The 21,145-nt window shown below is 36.8% G+C and overlaps 2 protein-coding genes across 3 annotated transcripts in view; both read left to right on the top strand.

Annotated features, from left to right (window-relative positions):
* The window catches only part of LOC128018863 (xenotropic and polytropic retrovirus receptor 1 homolog), a 71,430-nt gene extending 63,089 nt beyond the window's left edge, over window positions 1-8,341 (top strand). Inside the window, exons 12-15 of the mRNA XM_052604694.1 lie at window positions 2,906-3,072; window positions 3,278-3,417; window positions 3,755-3,976; window positions 5,024-8,341. Of these exons, the coding sequence (XP_052460654.1) occupies window positions 2,906-3,072; window positions 3,278-3,417; window positions 3,755-3,976; window positions 5,024-5,081 (587 nt within the window). The 3' untranslated portion in view covers window positions 5,082-8,341. The remainder of the gene's footprint in view (window positions 1-2,905; window positions 3,073-3,277; window positions 3,418-3,754; window positions 3,977-5,023) is intronic.
* A 463-nt stretch (window positions 8,342-8,804) lies between these two features.
* LOC128018862 (paired amphipathic helix protein Sin3b-like) overlaps window positions 8,805-21,145 on the top strand; it is a 16,438-nt gene continuing 4,097 nt past the window's right edge. Inside the window, exons 1-15 of one of the 2 annotated variants that reach the window (XM_052604692.1) lie at window positions 8,805-9,395; window positions 10,808-10,914; window positions 11,005-11,158; window positions 11,474-11,518; window positions 12,397-12,735; window positions 13,041-13,193; window positions 13,897-14,019; window positions 14,158-14,247; window positions 14,360-14,478; window positions 14,595-14,805; window positions 15,302-15,418; window positions 15,511-15,749; window positions 16,050-16,233; window positions 18,968-19,661; window positions 19,804-19,973. In XM_052604692.1, coding sequence (XP_052460652.1) covers window positions 9,285-9,395; window positions 10,808-10,914; window positions 11,005-11,158; window positions 11,474-11,518; window positions 12,397-12,735; window positions 13,041-13,193; window positions 13,897-14,019; window positions 14,158-14,247; window positions 14,360-14,478; window positions 14,595-14,805; window positions 15,302-15,418; window positions 15,511-15,749; window positions 16,050-16,233; window positions 18,968-19,661; window positions 19,804-19,973 — 2,856 coding nt within the window. In that variant the 5' untranslated portion in view covers window positions 8,805-9,284. The remainder of the gene's footprint in view (window positions 9,396-10,807; window positions 10,915-11,004; window positions 11,159-11,473; window positions 11,519-12,396; window positions 12,736-13,040; window positions 13,194-13,896; window positions 14,020-14,157; window positions 14,248-14,359; window positions 14,479-14,594; window positions 14,806-15,301; window positions 15,419-15,510; window positions 15,750-16,049; window positions 16,234-18,967; window positions 19,662-19,803; window positions 19,974-21,145) is intronic. The other variant, XM_052604693.1, reaches the window with a different exon arrangement.

The following is a 21,145-nucleotide window of genomic DNA, read 5'->3' on the forward strand; positions in this document are numbered from 1 at the left end:
CCTGTGGCAAGACAGAACAGTGGGAGTGTATTTCTAAAATAATGATGAAGCTCTGAACTACTGAAGTATGGTTGGATTTATTTTTTACTCTCTCTGTGTAAGACCTGGATCTTTGATCAAGTGTTTACCTGCTCTGATGGTGGTTTCATGTGGACCACATGTACCCAGGAATATGGGCCAGATGGAGTATGCAGCAATGATTGACTATGTAGTCAAATATCACAGCTTGATTTTAAACATCACTACTGTAATGTCTTAACCCCCAGCATGTGCATAAATACACATCTTAGTACAGATTAATCAGTTAACATACGTGGTCAGTATTGGTTTGGAATTCTATTTTTCCATACCTGGGATTTAATTTCAGTGATGCTCATTTCTATTCAATTCATTTGTTTATAAAATTTTTCTTTTGTCATGTAGCCATCATGTGGTCAGGTGCAGAGAGTGACCATTCTATTTCCCATTCTGTACTCTATTACCAAAGACAACGAAATGCTGTCAACTTTGAAAGAAAGAAATGTCTCCTGTGTCCAAGGACTCGGAGGGATGTTGAGATAGATTTGTGGTCCTGTGGGAAATGGGTTTGGGTCATCATGGTTGATGTTTACATAAATCTGCCACTGTGTTAATGAGATTAAATCAAAGTTCAGCGTGACCAGACCAGTGGCGGGAAACCAATGTGGTTTTTTTAATGGCCGATGATGGTGCTGATACAAGTGCTGTATTTACATTCAGTTCAATATAATGATGATATCTGACAAATGAGAGAGGATATCTGGAACAATATTTACTTAAAATTCACTGATTCATTGAATATAGAAATGTTTATTACCAGTTGACAAGGATGTTATTGGTTAATGGTGAATGCTGTTATGCTCAAATTGACCAAAATCTGAATATCCATCAGATATATCTTATTGCAAGCAAAAATATAATGGGCCAATGTACTTTAATGTATATTAATTTTCAAAATTGTGGTGTCTGTAAGATAGTTGTTTTTGAAAGAAGTCTTATGCTCACAATGGCTACATCACAAAACCATAATAATTGAAATATTGCATTTAAAAATAACTTTTATTTATTAACATTTATTTAAAATAGAAATGTATTTTTAATAGTATTTTATATATTCTACTCATATTAATCAAGGTTTAATGCACCCAAAAATGTTTTTAGAGTTTCATGGTCATTTTCCAACCTCCGTCTGGCCTGTGTGAATAGATTAGACTTGTATTGCTCTCTTATGGGGTATACATCTGGATTTTCGGGTAGTCTAGGGAAACCATATTCAACATGGGCATTCGTAGCTCAGGGCTGAAATAGGATGGACAGGGCTATTATGTGTTCTGGCAAAAACATGTCCTCCTCTGGTTTCCTGGCGCCTGAATGGCAATGTGTGAAAGGCTTTATTAAGACTGATGGGCCTGTTCCAGATTCAGCTCCGTCTGCTGTCTGAGGCCTAAGAAATTTAACCATTCACTGACCTGAGATCTGCACTGTTCCACTATCTGATAAATGTCTCACCCCCTATTAACTTACACTGATGCTCTAATATTGTACTTCAGGATGACTCTGTCTCTTATGTTTCAGTTCTTCATAGTTATTTTTTTTTTGTACTTTATTGCCCTTGTGCAAAATGGGTATATTTTGCCATGGTTCCATAAATGTTCTCCCATGCCTCGTCATCAATATTAGCTGCTAATTGATTTCCCATTCAGCTTTTATCCTCTGTCTTTTACCAGATTATACAGCTACTTTAGGGTTATTTATGTTTAAGGTTTGTAATATTGGTAATATTGGTCTGAGTTGCAGCAAAAATAGTTGCTGATCAAATTAGATGTAGTTCTTTTTATACTTGTTTATAAGGATATATACGCTTAACACACACATACATACATATATATATATATATATATAATATATATATATATATATATATATATATATATATATATATATATACACACACACACACACATAAACAAATTAGGAGTAAGAATATAAAGAACTGTATGCAGTCTATTTATTTTGGGGAGCAGTAATGTAAAAATAGCTGAATATACACTGGTGTTCAAAAGGTGTGTAAGACTATTTGATGTTTTTGAAAGGTAGTCTTATACTCAGTCTTAAGGTTCCATTTATGTCATTAAAAATGTACCATAACCACAATATATATCATCATACGGTCCAGACCAAGCTGCATGTATGTGATCAATAGTTTAAAAGAACTGTTTTCTACTTTCTTTTAAAATATATTTTATTGCTGTGGTGGCAAAGCTGAATTTTCAGCATCATAATTCCAGTCTTCAGTGTCACGTGATCTTTCAGAAATCATTCTAATATGCTGATTTCAGTTTGCAAGAAAAATCTCATATTATCAACAAAGAAAATTGTTGTGCTGCTTTTGCTTAATATGTTTTGTGGAAACTGTGATCATTTTTTTCAGGATCCTTTGAATAATAGAAAGTTCATAAAAAATTATTTTTGTATTTTTTATAATTTTCAAAAGATTTTGATTAATTTAATGCATCCTTGCTGATTAAGTGTTTATTTATTTCCAAAAATTTTCTCCAAAATGTTTTATGGTAGTGAACAGGGAGTAAAAATGGCACAGACTAACTCTTCACTAGATTTCAATTAATATACATTTTTTATTGTTCTTGTAACTTTAACTAACTAAAAGCATTTTAGTCATAGTACCATTCTTTTTAATAATATCAAAACAGTAATATATGACGTGGTATTTTGACATTGAATGACTTTTCAGTGAATAACCAAAGCTACAATGGCACTGGTACTGCAAACAGTGGTCTTGTATTAGTGTAGTGTAGCTGGATGGATGGTAAACAGTCTCCCTCTAGTGGATGTAATGGTAATATCAAGTTCACTTTCTCTGTTCCAGACCAGAAACATGCCGATGCTGAGGTGTTTTTCTACATGCTGATCCTGTCTTCAGTCGTCAGTTCACTCTACACCCTGATCTGGGACCTAAAGATGGACTGGGGTCTTTTTGATCGCAATGCAGGCGAGAATATCTTCTTGAGAGAGGAGATTGTTTACCCACATAAAGTAAGATATGGCAGAAAATAATATACAATCTTAAAGCACCATATTGACTGTCAAACCTATAATATATAGCACAGTGTTGTAGGTTCAAACCTAGCTTGGGTTGTTTTAAGATGTTCTCATTTTCTAGCAGGGATAATGTAACAGTCAGCAGGGATATTTATCTGTTGCCTCCAGTTCTCATAATGACATTTCTTGTTTCTTTTAGGCCTACTACTACTGTGCCATTATAGAAGATGTGATCCTGCGCTTCGCCTGGACACTGCAGATCTCTCTGACTTCCATGACTGCCATTCCTTCCATCGAGGACATCGTGGTTACCATTTTAGCTCCTCTGGAAGTGTTTAGGTGAGATGCTTGTGTAAAACCAAGGACTCTCCATTTTCATTAGCTCAATCCCTTTCAGCTAAAATATTCACTCGAAGTAACCCCTGAGATTTTAAGTTTCTATTTCAATAATTTAACAACACATTCACATTCTCAGTTCTCTAATGTTGGTTAATTCTCACATGACATGCAGATTAATAAAAGAACATGTTACATTTTATTGTTGTTGTGTTTTTACATTTTTATGATTTAAGTAATGATGATCTTTTCTTGAACTCCCAAACCCCCTCCGGTTCCCTCACGAAGCCCATTTCTCTCCTAATCCTTTCTCTTTCTTTGAATTGTTTTCTCCCTCTAGACGTTTTGTGTGGAACTTCTTCCGTCTTGAGAATGAGCACTTGAATAACTGCGGTGAGTTCCGAGCGGTGCGGGACATCTCAGTGGCTCCTCTAAACGCTGATGACCAGACGCTGCTGGAGCAGATGATGGACCAGGACGATGGAGTCCGGAACAGGCAGGGCAAAAGGAGCTGGAAACGGAGCTACAGCCTGTCCTTACGACGACCACTGCTATCCTCACAGTATGAGATTTTATAGTTTTTATTTTGTATTTTTTTATTTTATATTGTATTAATCAAACACATTTCATAGAGTTATAAGTAGGCAACTTCGTTAGGTACACCTATAAAAAATTGTAATGCATTAAAATTACTATTATGACTTGATGATAATTACAACATTTCAAATGTTATAAATAAAAAAGCTAACTCAAAAATATTATTTAAAGGGATAATTCATCCAAAAATGAAAATTACCCCATGATTTACTTACCCTCATGCCATCCTAGGTGTATATGACTTTCTTATTTCAGACAAATACAATCAGAGTTATAATAAAAAATATCCTGGCTTTTCCATGCTTTGTAATGGCATTGAATGGGGGTCGAGATTTTGAAGCCCAAAAAAGCACATCCATCATCATATAGAGTTTACACTTTGTCCTACATCATCCGCTGGAATGCAATATGGATGCACTTTTTTGGACTTCAAACTCTCAACCCCTATTCACTGCCATTATAAAGAACCAGTATATTTTTTTTATATAAAACTCTGATTGTATTCATCTCAAAGAAGAAAGTCATATACACCTGGGAAGGCTTGAGGATGAGTAAATCATGGGGTAATTTTCATTTTTTTTAACTATCCCTTTAACATCAACAAACCAATTTAAATGCATTCGGTTACACCAAAAAAAAACCTACATTTAAGGGTTAGATTAGGGTAAGAATTTTTTATATTTTAATATTTTTCAAATGCAAAACATTTATGGTGTAAATAACATCTACTATAAAACAGCTACTACTGTATAATTCTAATATGCTGTGCTGAAAAAAGCATTATTTTATTATTACTAATGTTGAAAACAATTGTGCTGCTTCATATTTATGTGAAAAACAATGACCATTATCCGTTTTGTTTTTCGAAAGTTCAGATTTTAAATTCCAAAAGAACAGCATTTTTTTGATACATGACATTTTTGCAAAACAAAAATCTTACTGACTCCACACATCTGAGGTCGTTAAGTGGCACTTTTTGGAACTGCTTAATATAAGTGTGTTTCTCTGACAGGTCTAAGAAGGATACTAAGGTGCTCATTGAGGATACGGACGATGAGGCCTTCAGCTGAACCCAGATGTCGCTGTCACGCCACCTGTCTCCGCTTTCTACTGGTTCCCCCCAGAGCTGCCTCAGCACACCTGATCCCAAACACACACAGATACACACATATTCACACACTCTCTCTTTTCAACACTCACAAAAGCATCCAAAGACAGAGTAGTGAACAGAGTTAAGCACAAAAACAGCAGAGAGACATATCAGGACACAACAGTGACATCGTACAAACACTAACACACACATACAACAAAATATACAGACACGCACGGAAAAGCCAAGTCTGGAATTTTCCTCAAGGTACTTTTTTTATTAGACTTTTTCATTATGTTCCTCTATATTGATACTTTTTTGTACATTTGTTTAGGTTTTTGGATCTTTATTACTGCATATGACTGTTTACAAACTTAAAATAATAACTAGGAACTACAGGGAGGAGAGTTATCATAGGAAAGAAAAATATAATATCGTACAACGCACTGACTCAAGTTGCACACTATAACTGTTATAACTGCAGCGCATTTAGAAATAACAACAGCTAGGTAGTTGATGTTTGTTATATTTTTTAATTGTTTGGGGCGGGGGTGTTATATATATATATATAATTTTTTTTTTTTTTTTTTTGAGTTGTCATGACGTCAGAGTAAGGCCCTGGTGGCACTTTTTGGAAATGCTTAATTTTTGTAATCCACAAAAAAACATCTTTAGAGTTTTATTGTTTCATCATATTTTATGCAAATATGTTGTTGTTGTTTTTTTACATGCATTGCTTTGATATCAAAGCTGTCATATTTTTGCCATGCATGATTTGTGTTAGAGAGATATGTGTGTGTGTGTGTGTGTGACGCTAAATGAAAGGTTTATGCCCTGCTGTCCTCTGAGGATGTTAAGAATTATTACTTTCATTGATAATTTGACCAGTGAAACTACTATAAGTAAATCTGAAATTGCTGGTTAATATTTGAAATACCATTTGGGTAAAAAAAAAAAATCTGTCCTCTGAAAAAGAGGTGATTCTGTGAACTATTTTAATTGAAATGATGCACTAAATTGAAAAGATTCAGGAATAATTGTCACCCAACCGCAAACTGAATGGAATTGGACACATTTTAATTGAGCTAATGTGTTTCCTATATGGCTTTTTGTATCACTTATTAAGCATTGCCATAACCACTCTTAGCCAAAGAGGAAATGCGAACACTGCCTGTCGATTGTAATTCTTATGGTTGTGACATCAGTTTTTTATTGTGGTAAACCATATGAGATGTTGTGCATCAAAAAGTAGTTTCAGTGTGGTGAGGAGACATCTTTTAATGTAAGCTTTTTCCTTACCAACATGGTCGCAGTTTGATTATTTGTAAGCTTGATGAGTGTGGCAATACATTTCTAATCAGTTGTAAGTTAATGACAAAAAAAGTGTACATGATTTATAATGTACATTTATAATGTACATTTTTGCAAGACAGCTATAACTACTTGTCTTTCATACATTTTCATACATAATATATAAATGTCAAAGCATTTTTAGGAGGAAAGCATCTGTTTTTCACCTCTTTACCAAAATGTTTTGACAGCAGAGAGTGAAGACTGTCATTTTAACTTACAATGACTTTTATTATAAATAATATCCACTGTTGTCATCAAAAAAGAAAACACCAGGGCTGTTTTAGCTGATGTTTGTTTTGCTTATTTATTCAGCTCTTAGTTTTTGAGACTCTTTCGGCAGCATGCATCCTTGTATTTTTGCAAGCACAATCTTTCAGCTCTAACTAAAATCAAATGAAAAGATGAGTCTGTCTTCACAATCTCTCTTCTTATTAAGTCTTTAAAAGAAAAGTGATAATGCTAATGAAAAAAAAAGATGTACAGATAGCAGGCATTGTTTGTGACTAGGTTTATTTATTCATTTATTTATTGCCTAAACACATTTGATGCAAAAATATGTAGAATGTAGAATGCTAAAATGTAGTTTGGATTACAAATCTAACAGAAGAAAGGGGAAAACTACATGTGAATTGTGGTTGCAAAAGAATATAGCGTGCTATCCTCATTGAAAATGTGGTGTAACTGTGTTAACGTATGGTGTTTTAATATTAATGAAATGTCAGTCTTGTTGTTCTCAAAATTATGTTTTGGCACACAAGTGTCTTACTTTGCTGTTTTTAGTTCTTGACTCTCAGAACTGACTGAGTCCTTTATTGAGAAGACTATCAAGGTTCACACAAAAATTTTAGAAATTATACACTTCCCGAACCAATATCACCGTATGTGGATGCTGAGCATAAAATTGCCCCATCCATTGCTTTTTGTTTTGTTTTTTGTAATGCATTGCCAATTGTCTTGCCTGCATGCTGCTTTTGTTTTGCACTGTAAATAGTTTAATTTTGTACATTTTAAAAAATGTTTAAGAATGTTGATTTATTTATTGTACTAATTATTTATGTACAAGTTGGAAACGTTTGCTTTTAAATGAGCAGTATTATGGCAGATGAAGGGCATTTTGATTAGTTACAATCCAGTTTTACATATGTGAATTCTGTCGAAATAGTGTAACTTAAGATGCAGTTGTGAATATAGAATGTGATCGGTTTTATTTACAGTAGGTATATATTTCTGCTCATAACACTTTCACCCCCAGGGTTTGTGCCCATTTGACAGGACTTGTTGGGTGACAGTGATTTTGGGTCGATATCGTGAACTGATCTGGCTGGGGAGGATTTGGAGACGATTGGGACATGTTAACATTCTCATTAACACCCTAAATAGGGGTTGTGTTATGAGATGAACCCTCAAAATGTAGGGTTTTTAGTTTGTAAATGTTTTATTATTAATAATTTATTTACTTTTAAAAATACAGAACTGGAATAATACACAAGCCCTAACATCATTTCTTCATGGGGAGGGAAAACTATGTCGACTTGATTGCTTGCTAAACACATGATGTTAAGTGCTTGATATCTCTGCATCTTTTCTATCTGTTATCTTGATGTTGTATCCCTTTTTAAATCCTTGACTGTGACATTGTTTGTAGTTGATAGATGGTTGTACTTTTGAGTTAGTAAAGAAAAAAAGAAAAAACGTGTGGTTCTGTGATTAACTAGAGATATAAAAATAGAGAAAATGTCTCAGTGTTTCCTCTTTGACAGTAGTTTGTAAATGTTGAGTGTATTCCTATGATGGTTCCACTGATGATCTCATTTGTGTTTCTGTATACACTCTGGTGATCCTGTCATATCTGGGTTTTATAAACCACGCTTATTTTTAAAACCTTCATTTTGTGTCAGCATTTTTATTTATTGAAAAACAAGAGACTGACTTAAGTAACTGATGCATTCACTCACTGACTATTCAGTTGTGACCATACTTTTTTTTTAAATGACATTTGTCATGTAGCCTAATTTCTCTTTTGTACTGTGGTAAACTTTGACCTTCTGTAATAAACCAATACCACATAAAAAAACCTCAGATCCAAGTGAATAATATGGTAGATGTATACTTTATACAAGAAACTATAATGATACATAGCTAACTAAAAGGTTTATTTTTATTTTTAAACATATGGTTTTCTCATTACTAGCTTTACAGTTGTCAAATATTTATCTCATTACATATAGTTTTATCAGAATTACTGGTCAAAACAATCAATGAGACATAAAACATTTGAAATCAATGCGAAACAACTTTTTATAACATTCTTCTAGTCAACAAAAACGTGTGCAGAATCCCATTCATGCCTGCGGCCGCTGAGATTCCGTACGCTCCGCCCTCTTTCGGTTTGTGCGCATGCGCTTTTCAATTCTCCACAACTCCCTCCGTTTCCGGACGCTAGGATCGAGCGCAAGAGCGCACAGCTGCCGCCGAATTTAAAGAGACATACATCATTTGTTTAAATAATACGACCATTGGAAAAAATATATTTAAATTGCTCCTGGTTCTCTTCGTGGATATCGATGGGGTCTCGCTGTTGATCCGTACGCTTTATGGTGTAGTTTTAGAAGGGACTGAGAAGTCTGAACACACTTGGCTTGAGCTGGAAGTCTATGCTGGAGTAACTGGGTGGCCGTCCGTAAAGTAGACCGGACTTGTGGGGGGAAGAGAGCTGGGTGGCCCCCCGATACGAACTGGTTTTAGTACGCCAGAACAAACTGCAAACACGGGGCGACGGTAAATCATCGTGGCTTCGGTGGCTGTTGGTGGGGAAGGAAGGAAACGCACTATGGCGAAAATTCAGGCTCGCAGCAGCACTGCGAAGCAAATCAACCAGATCCAAGACAAGGCCTATGTGGTTCAGAAGCAAGTCCAGCAGCAGCACTTTCAGAAACTAAAGGTAAGAAGCATTGCAGCAAGTGCATGTGTTTCCTTCTCTCTTACAACGCATTGTGTATTAGGAAGTGCTGTGCTGTTCATATGCATATGGGGCATATCAAAGCTTTCACACTTGAGTATGTGTAAATGGATTTGAAAATCGTACGCACTTATTTACATCACTTCAAACTGCAAAAGTCGATTTTAATTTTGTCGCTTAACTCGCCGATTCGTGTTCAAAGCAATGCTAGATCACCAGTCAACATGATGAAAGTGTATCTGCTGAATTAAAGTCTAATGTTTTCCCTTTACGCGGTCGGGGTTTCTCCGCTGCTCTTTGTTAAAACCAAAACCGGTGGATATTTTTTGTGCCTCCGCCAAAAATCACGCTTTACACTCCTTTAGTTAACGATTAAACGGGTTTATTTGATATAACCGACATAGATAAGAGAAAGACAGGGGGATTTGCTCAGAAAACAGCTGCTTTTGTCATAAACGTGTCGCTTTTAGTTTTAGCCCGACCTTTGAAAGAAATGAAAAGTGTATGTTAAGCTTAGCCGAAGCGTTTCTCTGTTAAAAAGCTATTTGAATCGCGTTTTGTTTGTGAAATCGTAACGGGGTTGTTGTGTGTTGTTACTAGCACTAGTGCTAACGCAGCAAAGCTAAATGAGTCAGTGAGCGCATTTATCTCCCTCTCTGGATATTAATAAAACCACAAAGAGAATATAAACCGGCTGTTTTTCTCCTGAGCCGCTAGATTTGGGCTCAGTTTTCTGCATCGCAGTGGTTGGATATGAAATTGCAGCTGTTCTTTTGATCTTGAAGGTTTATTTAGGCGTGCGTTCTTTTCTCGTTAGGTTTTTGTTCTTGTGAACAGAGAGGAAAATTCGAATTACTTGCGTTTTGTAGGTGTGTAGCGTTAGTGGTTTAGATTGCACAGTGCTTTTTTTGTTTTTCTTGCATAATTCAAAGAACGTAGACAACGTATTACTTTAATAGTAGAAGCAAATGCCAAGTCATTCAATGAAATGGACCTGATGTCCCACACCTCTGTTCTTTCACGAGCCAAAAAACAACAACACAATACCACCATGGTATTTTGGATGTGTACCATGGCATTCTTCAAAATACCTTAAAAAGAGTACTGTGGAAGTACTATGGTATAGTTTTTTTGTATCATATTTTAATAGTACCCTCGTATCTTTGTGTTATGCCCCATAGTGCTTCCATGAATACCATGGTTTTACCATTGTACTTGTCAAAATGTACCTTTTTTTTAACTGATGTAAATACATGTTATTTCCGTCCCATACCTTGTACCATGGTACCACCACAGTACTTTTCGGTAAGCATTCTGTCACTGTATACATGCTTATTATGCTTTATAATGTTTGTAAACATAATTCAGGTAAATAATATTTATTCCTATTGCAGGTGGAGGATGCCTTATCTTATTTGGACCAAGTCAAAATACGATTCGGAAATGATCCGGGAATATACAATAAGTTTCTGGATATCATGAAAGAGTTTAAGTCTCAAAGGTATGTAGGTATCTGTGCACTTTAAATGTGTGATGAATACTGATGCAAAAAAGCATTGTGTGATTGTATTTCCGATACATCCATCCACAGCATTGACACACCAGGAGTTATTAACAGAGTTTCTCAGCTCTTCCATGGGCATCCTGACCTTGTCCTGGGGTTTAATGCCTTTTTACCGCCTGGTTATCGGATCGAAATTCCCAAGAACGGAATGGCATTTCTACAGTCCCCACCGTCTTCACAGGTAGGACTTTTAATAGATCAGTTTACTACTTGTTTGTGCTGGTGTCTGTGTTTTGTTCTTCATTTTCACTGTTTCAGTTCGTCAACCATGAAAAGGTCATCATTGAACCACATTCACAGCTAATATTACTTGCGTGACCTTTCTGAATGAAGCAAGGTATTTAGAGAGAAACAATTTAGGGTAGATCTTTATTTTTAGCTAACGGCAATTGAATAGACTGTGAAGCAAGTGTTGCATACTAGAATTCAAGTTTGATAAAACAATGCCTAAATAGTTGTTTGCAATTTATTTTTTTATTTTTTGCATTTCCATTAGCCCACGTGGACTTTCTGGCAGAAGACAAAAGAAGAGGCGGAGCAAGTAATTTCATTTTAATGAGTGATTTAATGAGTGCAAATACCTTTTTTTTAAAAATTTGGAATAATGTGCACTGATGAATCGTGCACAATAAGACAGGAATGTGTAATAAGAGAGCACATAGGGTTAATATTGATTTCATGTTGACTTTGGCCCTGTCCTAGATGGGCCCCCTTGCTGGCATCCTTCAGGTTCACACTTTGGTGACGTCATCATGCCACATAGACTGTCAGGGAGCAGTCCAAAGACATTAGCTTGGTGTTTTAGAATAAATGCACCATTATTTCATGAAAATGATTGCATCTCATTTTGATTGTCACAGGCAACATTTATAGGTGTAATAAAACAATAATAATAATAAATTACATATATGTACTATTCTGGATATTTTAATTCTAAGGAACTTTACACAGAGTTTTACAGTGAGTTTCAGAAGCATAATGGTTGTGGAAAATTCAGTTTAGCATCACAGGAATAAATTTCACTTTGATATCTATTCAAATAGAAAAATTGTAATAAAAATTTTAATATTTCAGAGTATTGCCATATTTTTGATCAAATAAATGAAGCCTTCTTAACCATTAAAAATCATTAAAATATATATATTTTTTTTTTGTTGCAGACGTTAAAGTTTTAAGCAATATTGTAAATGTAATCAAATCCACAAGAATAAATGTAATGTTGTTATAAAATGTTGCATCTCCATTAAAAAAAAAAGACATTTGGTTTAAAGAACTTACCTTTGAATGGTAGTATATTATTATTATTTTTTGCTGTAGTAAAAGTTATGCATTCCTGTTCTCCTGTTGTGCTGAATCTATGTGGGGATGTTGGCTTTCTTGGTGTATTAAAGTAAGGCTTTGGTATCTCTTTTCCCTCAGGTCTCTCCAGGGCCAGGAAGGAGCACGGGCAGCTCTGTGGTTAGTGCCTCTTCGTCAGCAGTGGCTGAAGCAGGGCCAGCTCCGAATGAAGCCGTGACCTCTCCGGAGAGCGTCGCTTCATCATCTGGACCTCCTGAACAATCAAGCAGGTTGTCACTTCCTTTGCCCAGCCGAGAGAGCCAATCACAGCCGGCCCCCACTTCGGTATCCCCTCCGACATCAGAGCCCAGCCCTGTAGAGTTTGACAGCGCCATCAGTTACGTCAATAAGATCAAAAACCGATTTTTGGACAACCCAGAAACCTACCGGGCCTTTTTGGAAATTCTGCATACATACCAGGTGAGAGCAATAGTGAAACCATATTTTTATTTCGTTTTTCCTCTAGCCTCTACCTGCAACCCTACCTAGACGTTTAATATGGAATCAAAGCTATGTAGGAATATACATTTCTGCTTGCAGATATTTTGCGTTTCAGCAAGCCAATCTTATTGGAGCTTGTGAATTATAGCAGGTTGTTCTGCCTGAGGCTGAGACTAGGCTACTAACAACTGGCACTAAAGGAAATAGACTCTTGGACTGTTTTCCTACCCTTCATGTAAACTTATCGATGTTCATTGATTTGTGCATCCTGTGTTCATCTGCAGAAGGAGCAGCTGGAGGTGAAGGAGAGCAGAGGGCGAAGCACTGGAGGAATGACCGAAGATGAGGTTTTCTCTAAAGTGGCTAGCCTTTTCAAAGGTCAAGAGGATCTGCTTGCGGAGTTTGGCCAGTTTTTGCCTGATGCAAAGAGATCTCTGGTTAGAAAAGGATCTTTGTGTACTTAAAAAAAAAAAAAAAAAAAAGTTTTTGCAATGAAAGGATTTTTTCTTAAACTGGGTTTACACTTCTGTTCTTATTATTTGAATCAAACAAATGCAGCTTTAGTGTGCCTAAGAGACTTCTTTCAAAATCATTAAAAAACTTGCTGACCCCAAACCTTTGAAAAGTAGCTTGACTTACAGTCGAACAAAAATTTATCCAGACACCTGCAACATTTCACACATTCTAACCGTTTATTTGCTATAGTTTAGGACTTGGTAATAGAATATGACGATCTTAGAGTGTAACTGTGTCAGTACAAATTCATCTTGATAATGTCAGATTACACTTAAGCAAAACATGGTCAGGTCAAGTCGTCTGAATAATTTTTGGTCCCAAAATTTGATCAATTTTACTGGTAGTCCACTGTATGAAGAATTTTTGGATAGAATATGTCACATGAATTTTTTTTTTCTCCACCTAAACGTTTTTGTCTTTTTAGAAGAAAACTGTCTGGATTTTAATCATTGAGAAGACAAAAATGAAAATCTTTGAACTAGAATATGTCACAATTTACTTTATTTTACTATCCTCACTTGCACATATGAACTTAAGTCTCCTGCACCCACTAGTAAAAAAAACATATTATATGTGTGTGTGTGTATGTATGAATAAATATATGAACTTTGTATTTGATTCCAGTTTACTGGAGGTTCTTTGCCTGGCAAAGACAATCTGAAGAAAGTAGAGGATGAGGAATTGAATAAACCGAGCAAGAAGAGGCCTAGACCCATGTTATTGCCCCACATGACCCCACTTCTGAAGGTCAGAGTTCATTTTGCCAAAGCAAGTCCCATATGCTCCATTGCCTCTGTATCCTAAAGACCTGGAAAATTGAAATCTCTCCTAGTATATGCAGATTACTTTTGCTTAAACAGTTTATCTTTTTTTTAATCCACATAGAAAAAAATGAAATATTCTTGTTCCAAGGACCCATCTTTTGCCTCTGTCGGAAAGCATGGAGTTTTACGGGAATTCACATTCTTTGACAAGGTACATTTCATTGACAAAATTGCTTTGAAATGTAAGCGCTAGCAAGTCAGCCATTGCCATAGGATTTATTACGTAGTCTGAGCCATTGAACAGTTTCATTTATTTTTTTTAGGTTCGCCGTCTGCTTAAGAGTCAGGAGGTGTACGAGAATTTCTTACGCTGCATAGCTCTGTTCAATCAGGAAGTGGTTTCAGGGGCCGAACTCCTGCAACTTGTGACTCCATTCTTGGGGTGAGAAAGATTTAAATAGGGCATGTTTATTTAATCCTGTTTGTTTTCATATGGTGTATTTCGCAGCCCTTACATGTCGCTCATGAGTCATATGCCACTGGTGCCTCATTCTGTAGGAAGTTTCCAGAACTGTACACCCAGTTTAAGTCATTTTTGGGTGATAAAGAGCTGTCTCATGCCATCACTGGCCTCTCTGACCGCTACATGGAGGGTGGAGGCAGAGAAGTGGATTACGCCTCCTGTAAACGCCTGGGTTCCAGCTACAGAGCCCTGCCCAAGACCTACCAGCAGCCCAAATGCAGTGGCCGAACTGCTATATGCAAAGAGGTACTGCCTTTTCATCAGACATTTTTTTTCCCCCTTTTCTTTTCTTTAATGCTTTAATACATATTTCACCTCGGAAGGATGCTAAAAATATAAGAGAAATTATGCAAATCTGCCACTTAACAAATGCCAGCCATGTTGTCGTCAGGAGAAGCGTTAATGATGACACAAATCCTGGGTTGTTCCCAATTCACAGATAATGGTACAAATCAGCAGAAGCCCAAATCTCCATGAATCATTTGGAAAATGGGGTGTTTGAGCCCCCACACTGCTTCTTTTTTCCCAGCTCAATTTGAATGGAAGCACTTATCTCAAATAGCCCTTTTTCCAGGGTGCCTAGAAATCCCAGAGGTATCGTCACGAAATGCTTGTATGTAAACAGTAATTTTATGTAAAAAAAAAAAAAAAAAAAGATTTATCTGTGTCAAAAAAATGCAGCCTGATATTGCCACGGCTTCCTGATGGTAGTACAAGGTTTAAGCTCGCTGTTTTGTTTTAGGTGCTGAATGATACCTGGGTCTCATTTCCTTCCTGGTCAGAAGATTCCACTTTTGTGAGTTCCAAGAAAACACCATATGAAGAGCAGCTTCATCGCTGTGAGGATGAGAGGTTTGAGGTAAGATGATCTCTTTGGGAAATATTGGGAGATTTAGGTTTCAACTGAAACTCTGTTGATGTAGATTCTTTGTTTATTTTTTTGCTTCGTAGCTGGATGTTGTGCTTGAGACGAATTTGGCAACGATAAGAGTCTTGGAAAGTGTGCAAAAGAAATTATCCCGCCTTTCGCCGGAGGATCAAGAGCGCTTCCGATTGGATGACTGTCTGGGTGGAACTTCTGAGGTCATCCAGCGGCGTGCGATCTATCGTATCTATGGCGACAAGGCTCCGGAGATCATAGAGGGGTTGAAGAGGAGTCCAGCCTCTGCAGTTCCTGTCGTACTCAAAAGGTTACTTTCCTCTCACCTAAATGACAAACCGGGTATCTCTACAGTTTGATTTGACAGCAAAAACAATGTGTCAACCACCTATTTATTCTGCATTTGCTGCTCTTTGCTTCTGGCGGGAAAATCATTGGTATTTACAAGCTAATCAAACCAGCATAGTTAATCAAGAATGAAAACAATAGATGTGTTTTTTACACCATCCCTAATTTTGCAGGCAATTGTTTCTAAAGTTTTAAGAGTCCTTCAGTCTAGCAGAAATGACATTTTGATTGAAGAATAAATGGATTGATGTTTTTGCCTTAGATTAAAAGCCAAAGAGGAGGAGTGGAGGGAGGCCCAGCAGAGCTTCAACAAAATCTGGAGAGAGCAATATGAGAAGGCATATCTGAAATCACTGGACCACCAGGGTGTCAACTTCAAACAGAACGACATGAAGGCTCTCCGATCCAAGAGTCTTCTTAATGAAATAGAGAGCATCTATGATGAGGTGAGTTTAGCTGTTCTTCTGTTTCTGATGGCCTAACGATGACGACTCAGGATCCAGGAAAGAGCTTTTTCCATAATTATTAATCTGCCTTTTATTTTGAGTGTTTCGGTGTTTCGTGTCCCACAGCAGTGCATGTCATCAACAGCTGAACAGTTTTGCTGTAAAATACACGCAGTAAGCTTAAGCTTGCCACAAAGCACCGGCAAAAGTAACTACCATAAATGTGACTGGGGGAAATAGTACGGCGGGCGGGGGGGATGGGGTACAGGGGGAATTGCCGATCCTGGCTCGTCATCTCCATTAGACGGGCCTTTAAAGCTTTCTATAGATGTATTTATCATTTCTGTGAGGCATGTTTTCGCTGAGTGTTGGTTCATTTTTGTTCTCCTGTTAAAGACGACACGGCAGATAGCACATCGTGTTGTTTTTTCCCCATTCTACAAAAGCACAACATTTGTTGATATTGTGACGGCACACAAATAAAAGCAGATGCTTCATAGCCACGAACCTTTATAACAGTGGTTTTCAACCTGTGGTCTGTTCATTTCCAGTCCATTCTAGGGCTGTGCGATTAAAAGAAAACGTCCTAAAATCACGATTTGAGCGTGCGCATATGCCTAACTCCAGGTTCACACACTGTCTGTGATGCGCCTTTTTTCTGAGCCAATGTTGACGGATCAGAGCGTTCTCACTGCGGTAAAAGGCTAGAAATAAAAACGTGCGAAAATAATTCATGTCTAACACATGAGCATAGAGTGAATTTGTTAGTGAACAGGATGCAGTTTAAGTGAGAGGAGACACGTTTTAAGTGTGCACACTCTCTCCTCGCAAAGCAGCGTGTATCTGAGCAAGCACGACCGGTTTTGTGACAGAGCAAAGGAAATCTGCTGCGAACAGAGAGATTCGCACTCGTGCATTATTTTAATGTGCTTTCGCGTTATATTTATGCGCTCTCACTGCTGACCGCATACACATACTGTATACACACTGCAAACACCTGAGGCACCGCTACAATTAATGAGCTCTATGAACAATGCATGGCAAAAAAGAAAAAAAAGTCCCTGTATACAGGATTTTTTTTTTTTTTTTTTTGCCACAAGTCTATACATTTTTTTACATCTTCACTATAGTGATAATTTTGACTTATGTCTGTTCTAGAGATGTTACAACTTTTTGATAAAGCTCTGATTGGTTTTCTTTTGGAAATATGTTTCAAATTAATCCTGAATGCATTTATGACTGTAAAAGCACAATTGCAAAATTGATCAAAAAAATCGCGATAGTTTTTTTTTTTTTTTTTTTGTCCATATCGCACAGGTCTAGTTTATTCAATAAATATAGTTTAAAATCTAGCTTCTGAGTACTAAGTTATTAACCCAACAATAGCGGGGTCAGTTAATTTTTTTGAAGTGGGCCGCGCAAACATATGTGTTTGGTTGTGTGGGCCGCGAGTTGAAAAAGGTTGGGAACCACTGCTTTATAAAAACGAAACGAAGTATAATCACTTGATATTACATATAAAACTGGACTATTTTAATAGCTGAAACCGTAGAAGCTGGTTTCGACTGGCTGATTTAATCATTTATAGTTTGTGTGGATTTATTTTATTATTCAAAACTAAATTATATGTTGAAAAAATGCAGGATTTCCCTCATTATTTACTTGAAAGCTGCGATAATTATTAAACCATGCGATATAGCTACAGTCACCCACTTAAATTTAGGACCTGACTAAATATAACTATTATACAGAGATTTGTAAAATAAAATTGCACTACTTTTACAAAACTTTTTTTTAGGCCTGGAATTTGCTGTTTTAAATTTGAATGGCATTTCCAGGTTATTTGTGGTGTTACAGACCCTAAAAGCATCTAATGCATGCTCTTAATCACCTAAACTAGTCCACCAATGTGTTTGCGTGAATGCTCCACTACCTTCCATTTCTGTAATCACATGCCGGATTGGTAACCCCATTTTGTTCCGGGACCTCGCAATTTACAATTTCAGCACTGGTGACAAGTGAGTTCAGTGAACATTAATTTAGGTCACACTGGCATTTTATTTGAAAAAATCAAAAAGTTTAATAATTGCCTTCATAACAGCATTTGAGTTGCCATTTATCATTCAGTAGAATAGTTTTATTAAGCCCTGTTTTGCAAATTTTTATTTTTCTCCCAAAAAGAGAGGTATTTATTTATTTATATCTAATTCAAGAGTATATGTATTTATTATTTCAGTCACACAATTTAATGAACAACATCTCATGAATTATTCCAATCTACTACGTATAAAATCTCTTTTTAATTCCTCCCCAAATCTTCTCTCAATTCTTTGTCCTTTATCTTCACAGGGTGATTTGTACAACGTTATATTTTTGAAAAGTCCCTATTTGCACTTTGCTTTGAGAAATGTTTCTTAGAGAATGCAGTAGACCAGGTAATTATTTATTTATTTTTAGCCAAAGTAGCACTTGGAAATATTTGTTTGTTTTGACTTCTGGATGGGTTGAACTGGGACAAGTACAGTCCCATGTAACAACAGGTTAAGTTAGGAACAGCACATAGATCTGTTTCTTTATTGTATGAATAAACTTAAGCATGAACACTAAGAACTTGCATTGTTTTCTGCATTACTACTCAATAAAAACGGAGTACAGTGTGCAAAAGCTCATCTCAGGTCGCAGAGTCTCATTTGTCTTGCAGATAACTAGTGCTTTTGTTTTTTCCCTGCTACAGCGACAGGAGCAGAGCACAGAAGAGGGTGGCATGGGCCAGCAAGGTCGTGATGGCTCGGGCACAGGTTCGACCAGCGAACCCCACATGATCTTCACTTACGAAGACAAACAGATCCTGGAGGACGCTGCCTCCCTCATCATCTACCATGTCAAGCGGCAGCCCACCATCCACAAGGATGACAAGGACCACATCAAGCGTATCATCCAGCACTTTGTCCCCGACCTCTTTTTCGCCCGTCGTGGAGAGCTTAGTGAGACAGAAGAGTTCACGGATGAGGAGGCCGAAGGTGAGGACGGTGCCGTCACAGGAGGCGGAGTCTCAACAACAGGTGGCCAGCAACAACTGAATGGCGATTTCAGACGAAGACGATGCACTTACCCTCAGAGCATGGATACCTCTATGGCCGCCCATGGCATGAATCCAGAAGGGGAGGCGGTGGACCTGCGGGACCCAGAGGCTGAGCACCAGAAGGAGCTGGATGGAGTCTACAACCTGTACTTCGTCAATAATAACTGGTACTTCTTCCTACGGCTGCACCAGACTCTGTGCTCCCGGCTGCTGAGGGTTTACAGGCAGGCTGAGAGACAGTTACTGGAACACAGGGCCGAGCAGAATCGGGAACGGCTGCTCATAGGAGAGGGGCGCAGAGAAAAGGCAAACGACCTGGCCATGGAGCTGCGTCTAAAACAACCCAGTGAGTATAACGATGCACAAGTACACTTCCACTTACAGAAGTTTTGCATTGGATTTTCCACTCAGATTTGTTAGTCTAGTTTAAGAACTAAATTAGCAAGCTTGCACAATTTTTTTTGTACTAGTAATGTCTGTTGTATCAGGTGAGGTGGAGTTAGAGGAATATTACCCAGCATTCTTAGACATGGTACGCAGTCTACTAGATGGAAACCTGGATGCCACGCAGTACGAGGACACCCTGAGAGAGATGTTCACCATCCATGCTTACATCGGATTTACCATCGACAAGCTTGTTCAGAACATCGTAAGACAGGTGGGTCGATGAGTTGTATTACACAGAGTAGGGCTACATGACTATGACAAAAATCATAATGGTCGATTTTTCCCTTGAAATTGTAATTGCGATTTATTAATAACGACTATTTTGAACATATTTATTCCATTGTTTGAAGATGCATGCCATATTTATATAAGACTGAAAACACTTCCTGAACTTTTATTGCTTTTCTATAGCATTGAGGCTCAAATGTCAATTATACATTGGTTTGGTTTCTTCTTTAAACAAGAAAAAAGGTAAAATTCTGCATGGTATAATAATGTTATACTAATACAAAAAACAAAAAAACAAAAAATGGTTTACCAAAGCTACTTGTTTCATTTACAATTAAATGGATAAAATTTTTAATTATAGTAACATTTTACAGTACAATTTATATTATCAGGGCTTCAGACTAACATTGGAGAGCAGTGGCACCAGCACCTGATCTGGTAGCACATGAACATGCTGCTATATATATATATATATATATATATATATATATATATATATATATATATATATATATATATATATATATATATATATATATATATATATATATATATTATTATTATTATACTACTTGAGTTGGGATGCAGATGTACATTTATTTCCATTAACAAAAACAGTGCCGTTGTGAAATCTGTAACAGCCTCATCTTTTATACATTTGTAAGTCATAACCAAAAGTACAGTACCCCATTACCATGGTAAACAATGAGCCTAACTATATAGTTTCTATGGTGTTTGTATTACCGTATACAGTAGCCTAAAGACATTAAATTACAAATCCACATCAACTGAATAGGTCACTTTAATAAACACATGCACTCGCGCTGTGTTTTTCTTTTTTTAGGTAAACGGATAAAAAGTCTGTGTGACTCACAGTTCAAACAAGTACCGCTATTTCGTTCGGCTTTTGACAGTTTGGCGTTTAACATATCTATAATGCACAACAGTGTGACAACTATCAGTTAGACAAAATGTCTTTTATCCAGTGTGTTTGAGTTTGCAAACACCTCTTAAGGGTACAGAATAATGCAAGTATGCATTTTTTATTGTTTAAAAAAAAAATTTAATCACATCTTTAAAAGATAATGTAAAAGTGGCATTCATATTCGTAATCACGATTAGAAATTTGATGAATTGTGCAGCTCTAGACACAGA

This window comes from Carassius gibelio, chromosome A8 (genome assembly GCF_023724105.1).
Source record: "Carassius gibelio isolate Cgi1373 ecotype wild population from Czech Republic chromosome A8, carGib1.2-hapl.c, whole genome shotgun sequence".
NCBI classification, from domain to species: Eukaryota; Metazoa; Chordata; class Actinopteri; order Cypriniformes; family Cyprinidae; genus Carassius; species Carassius gibelio.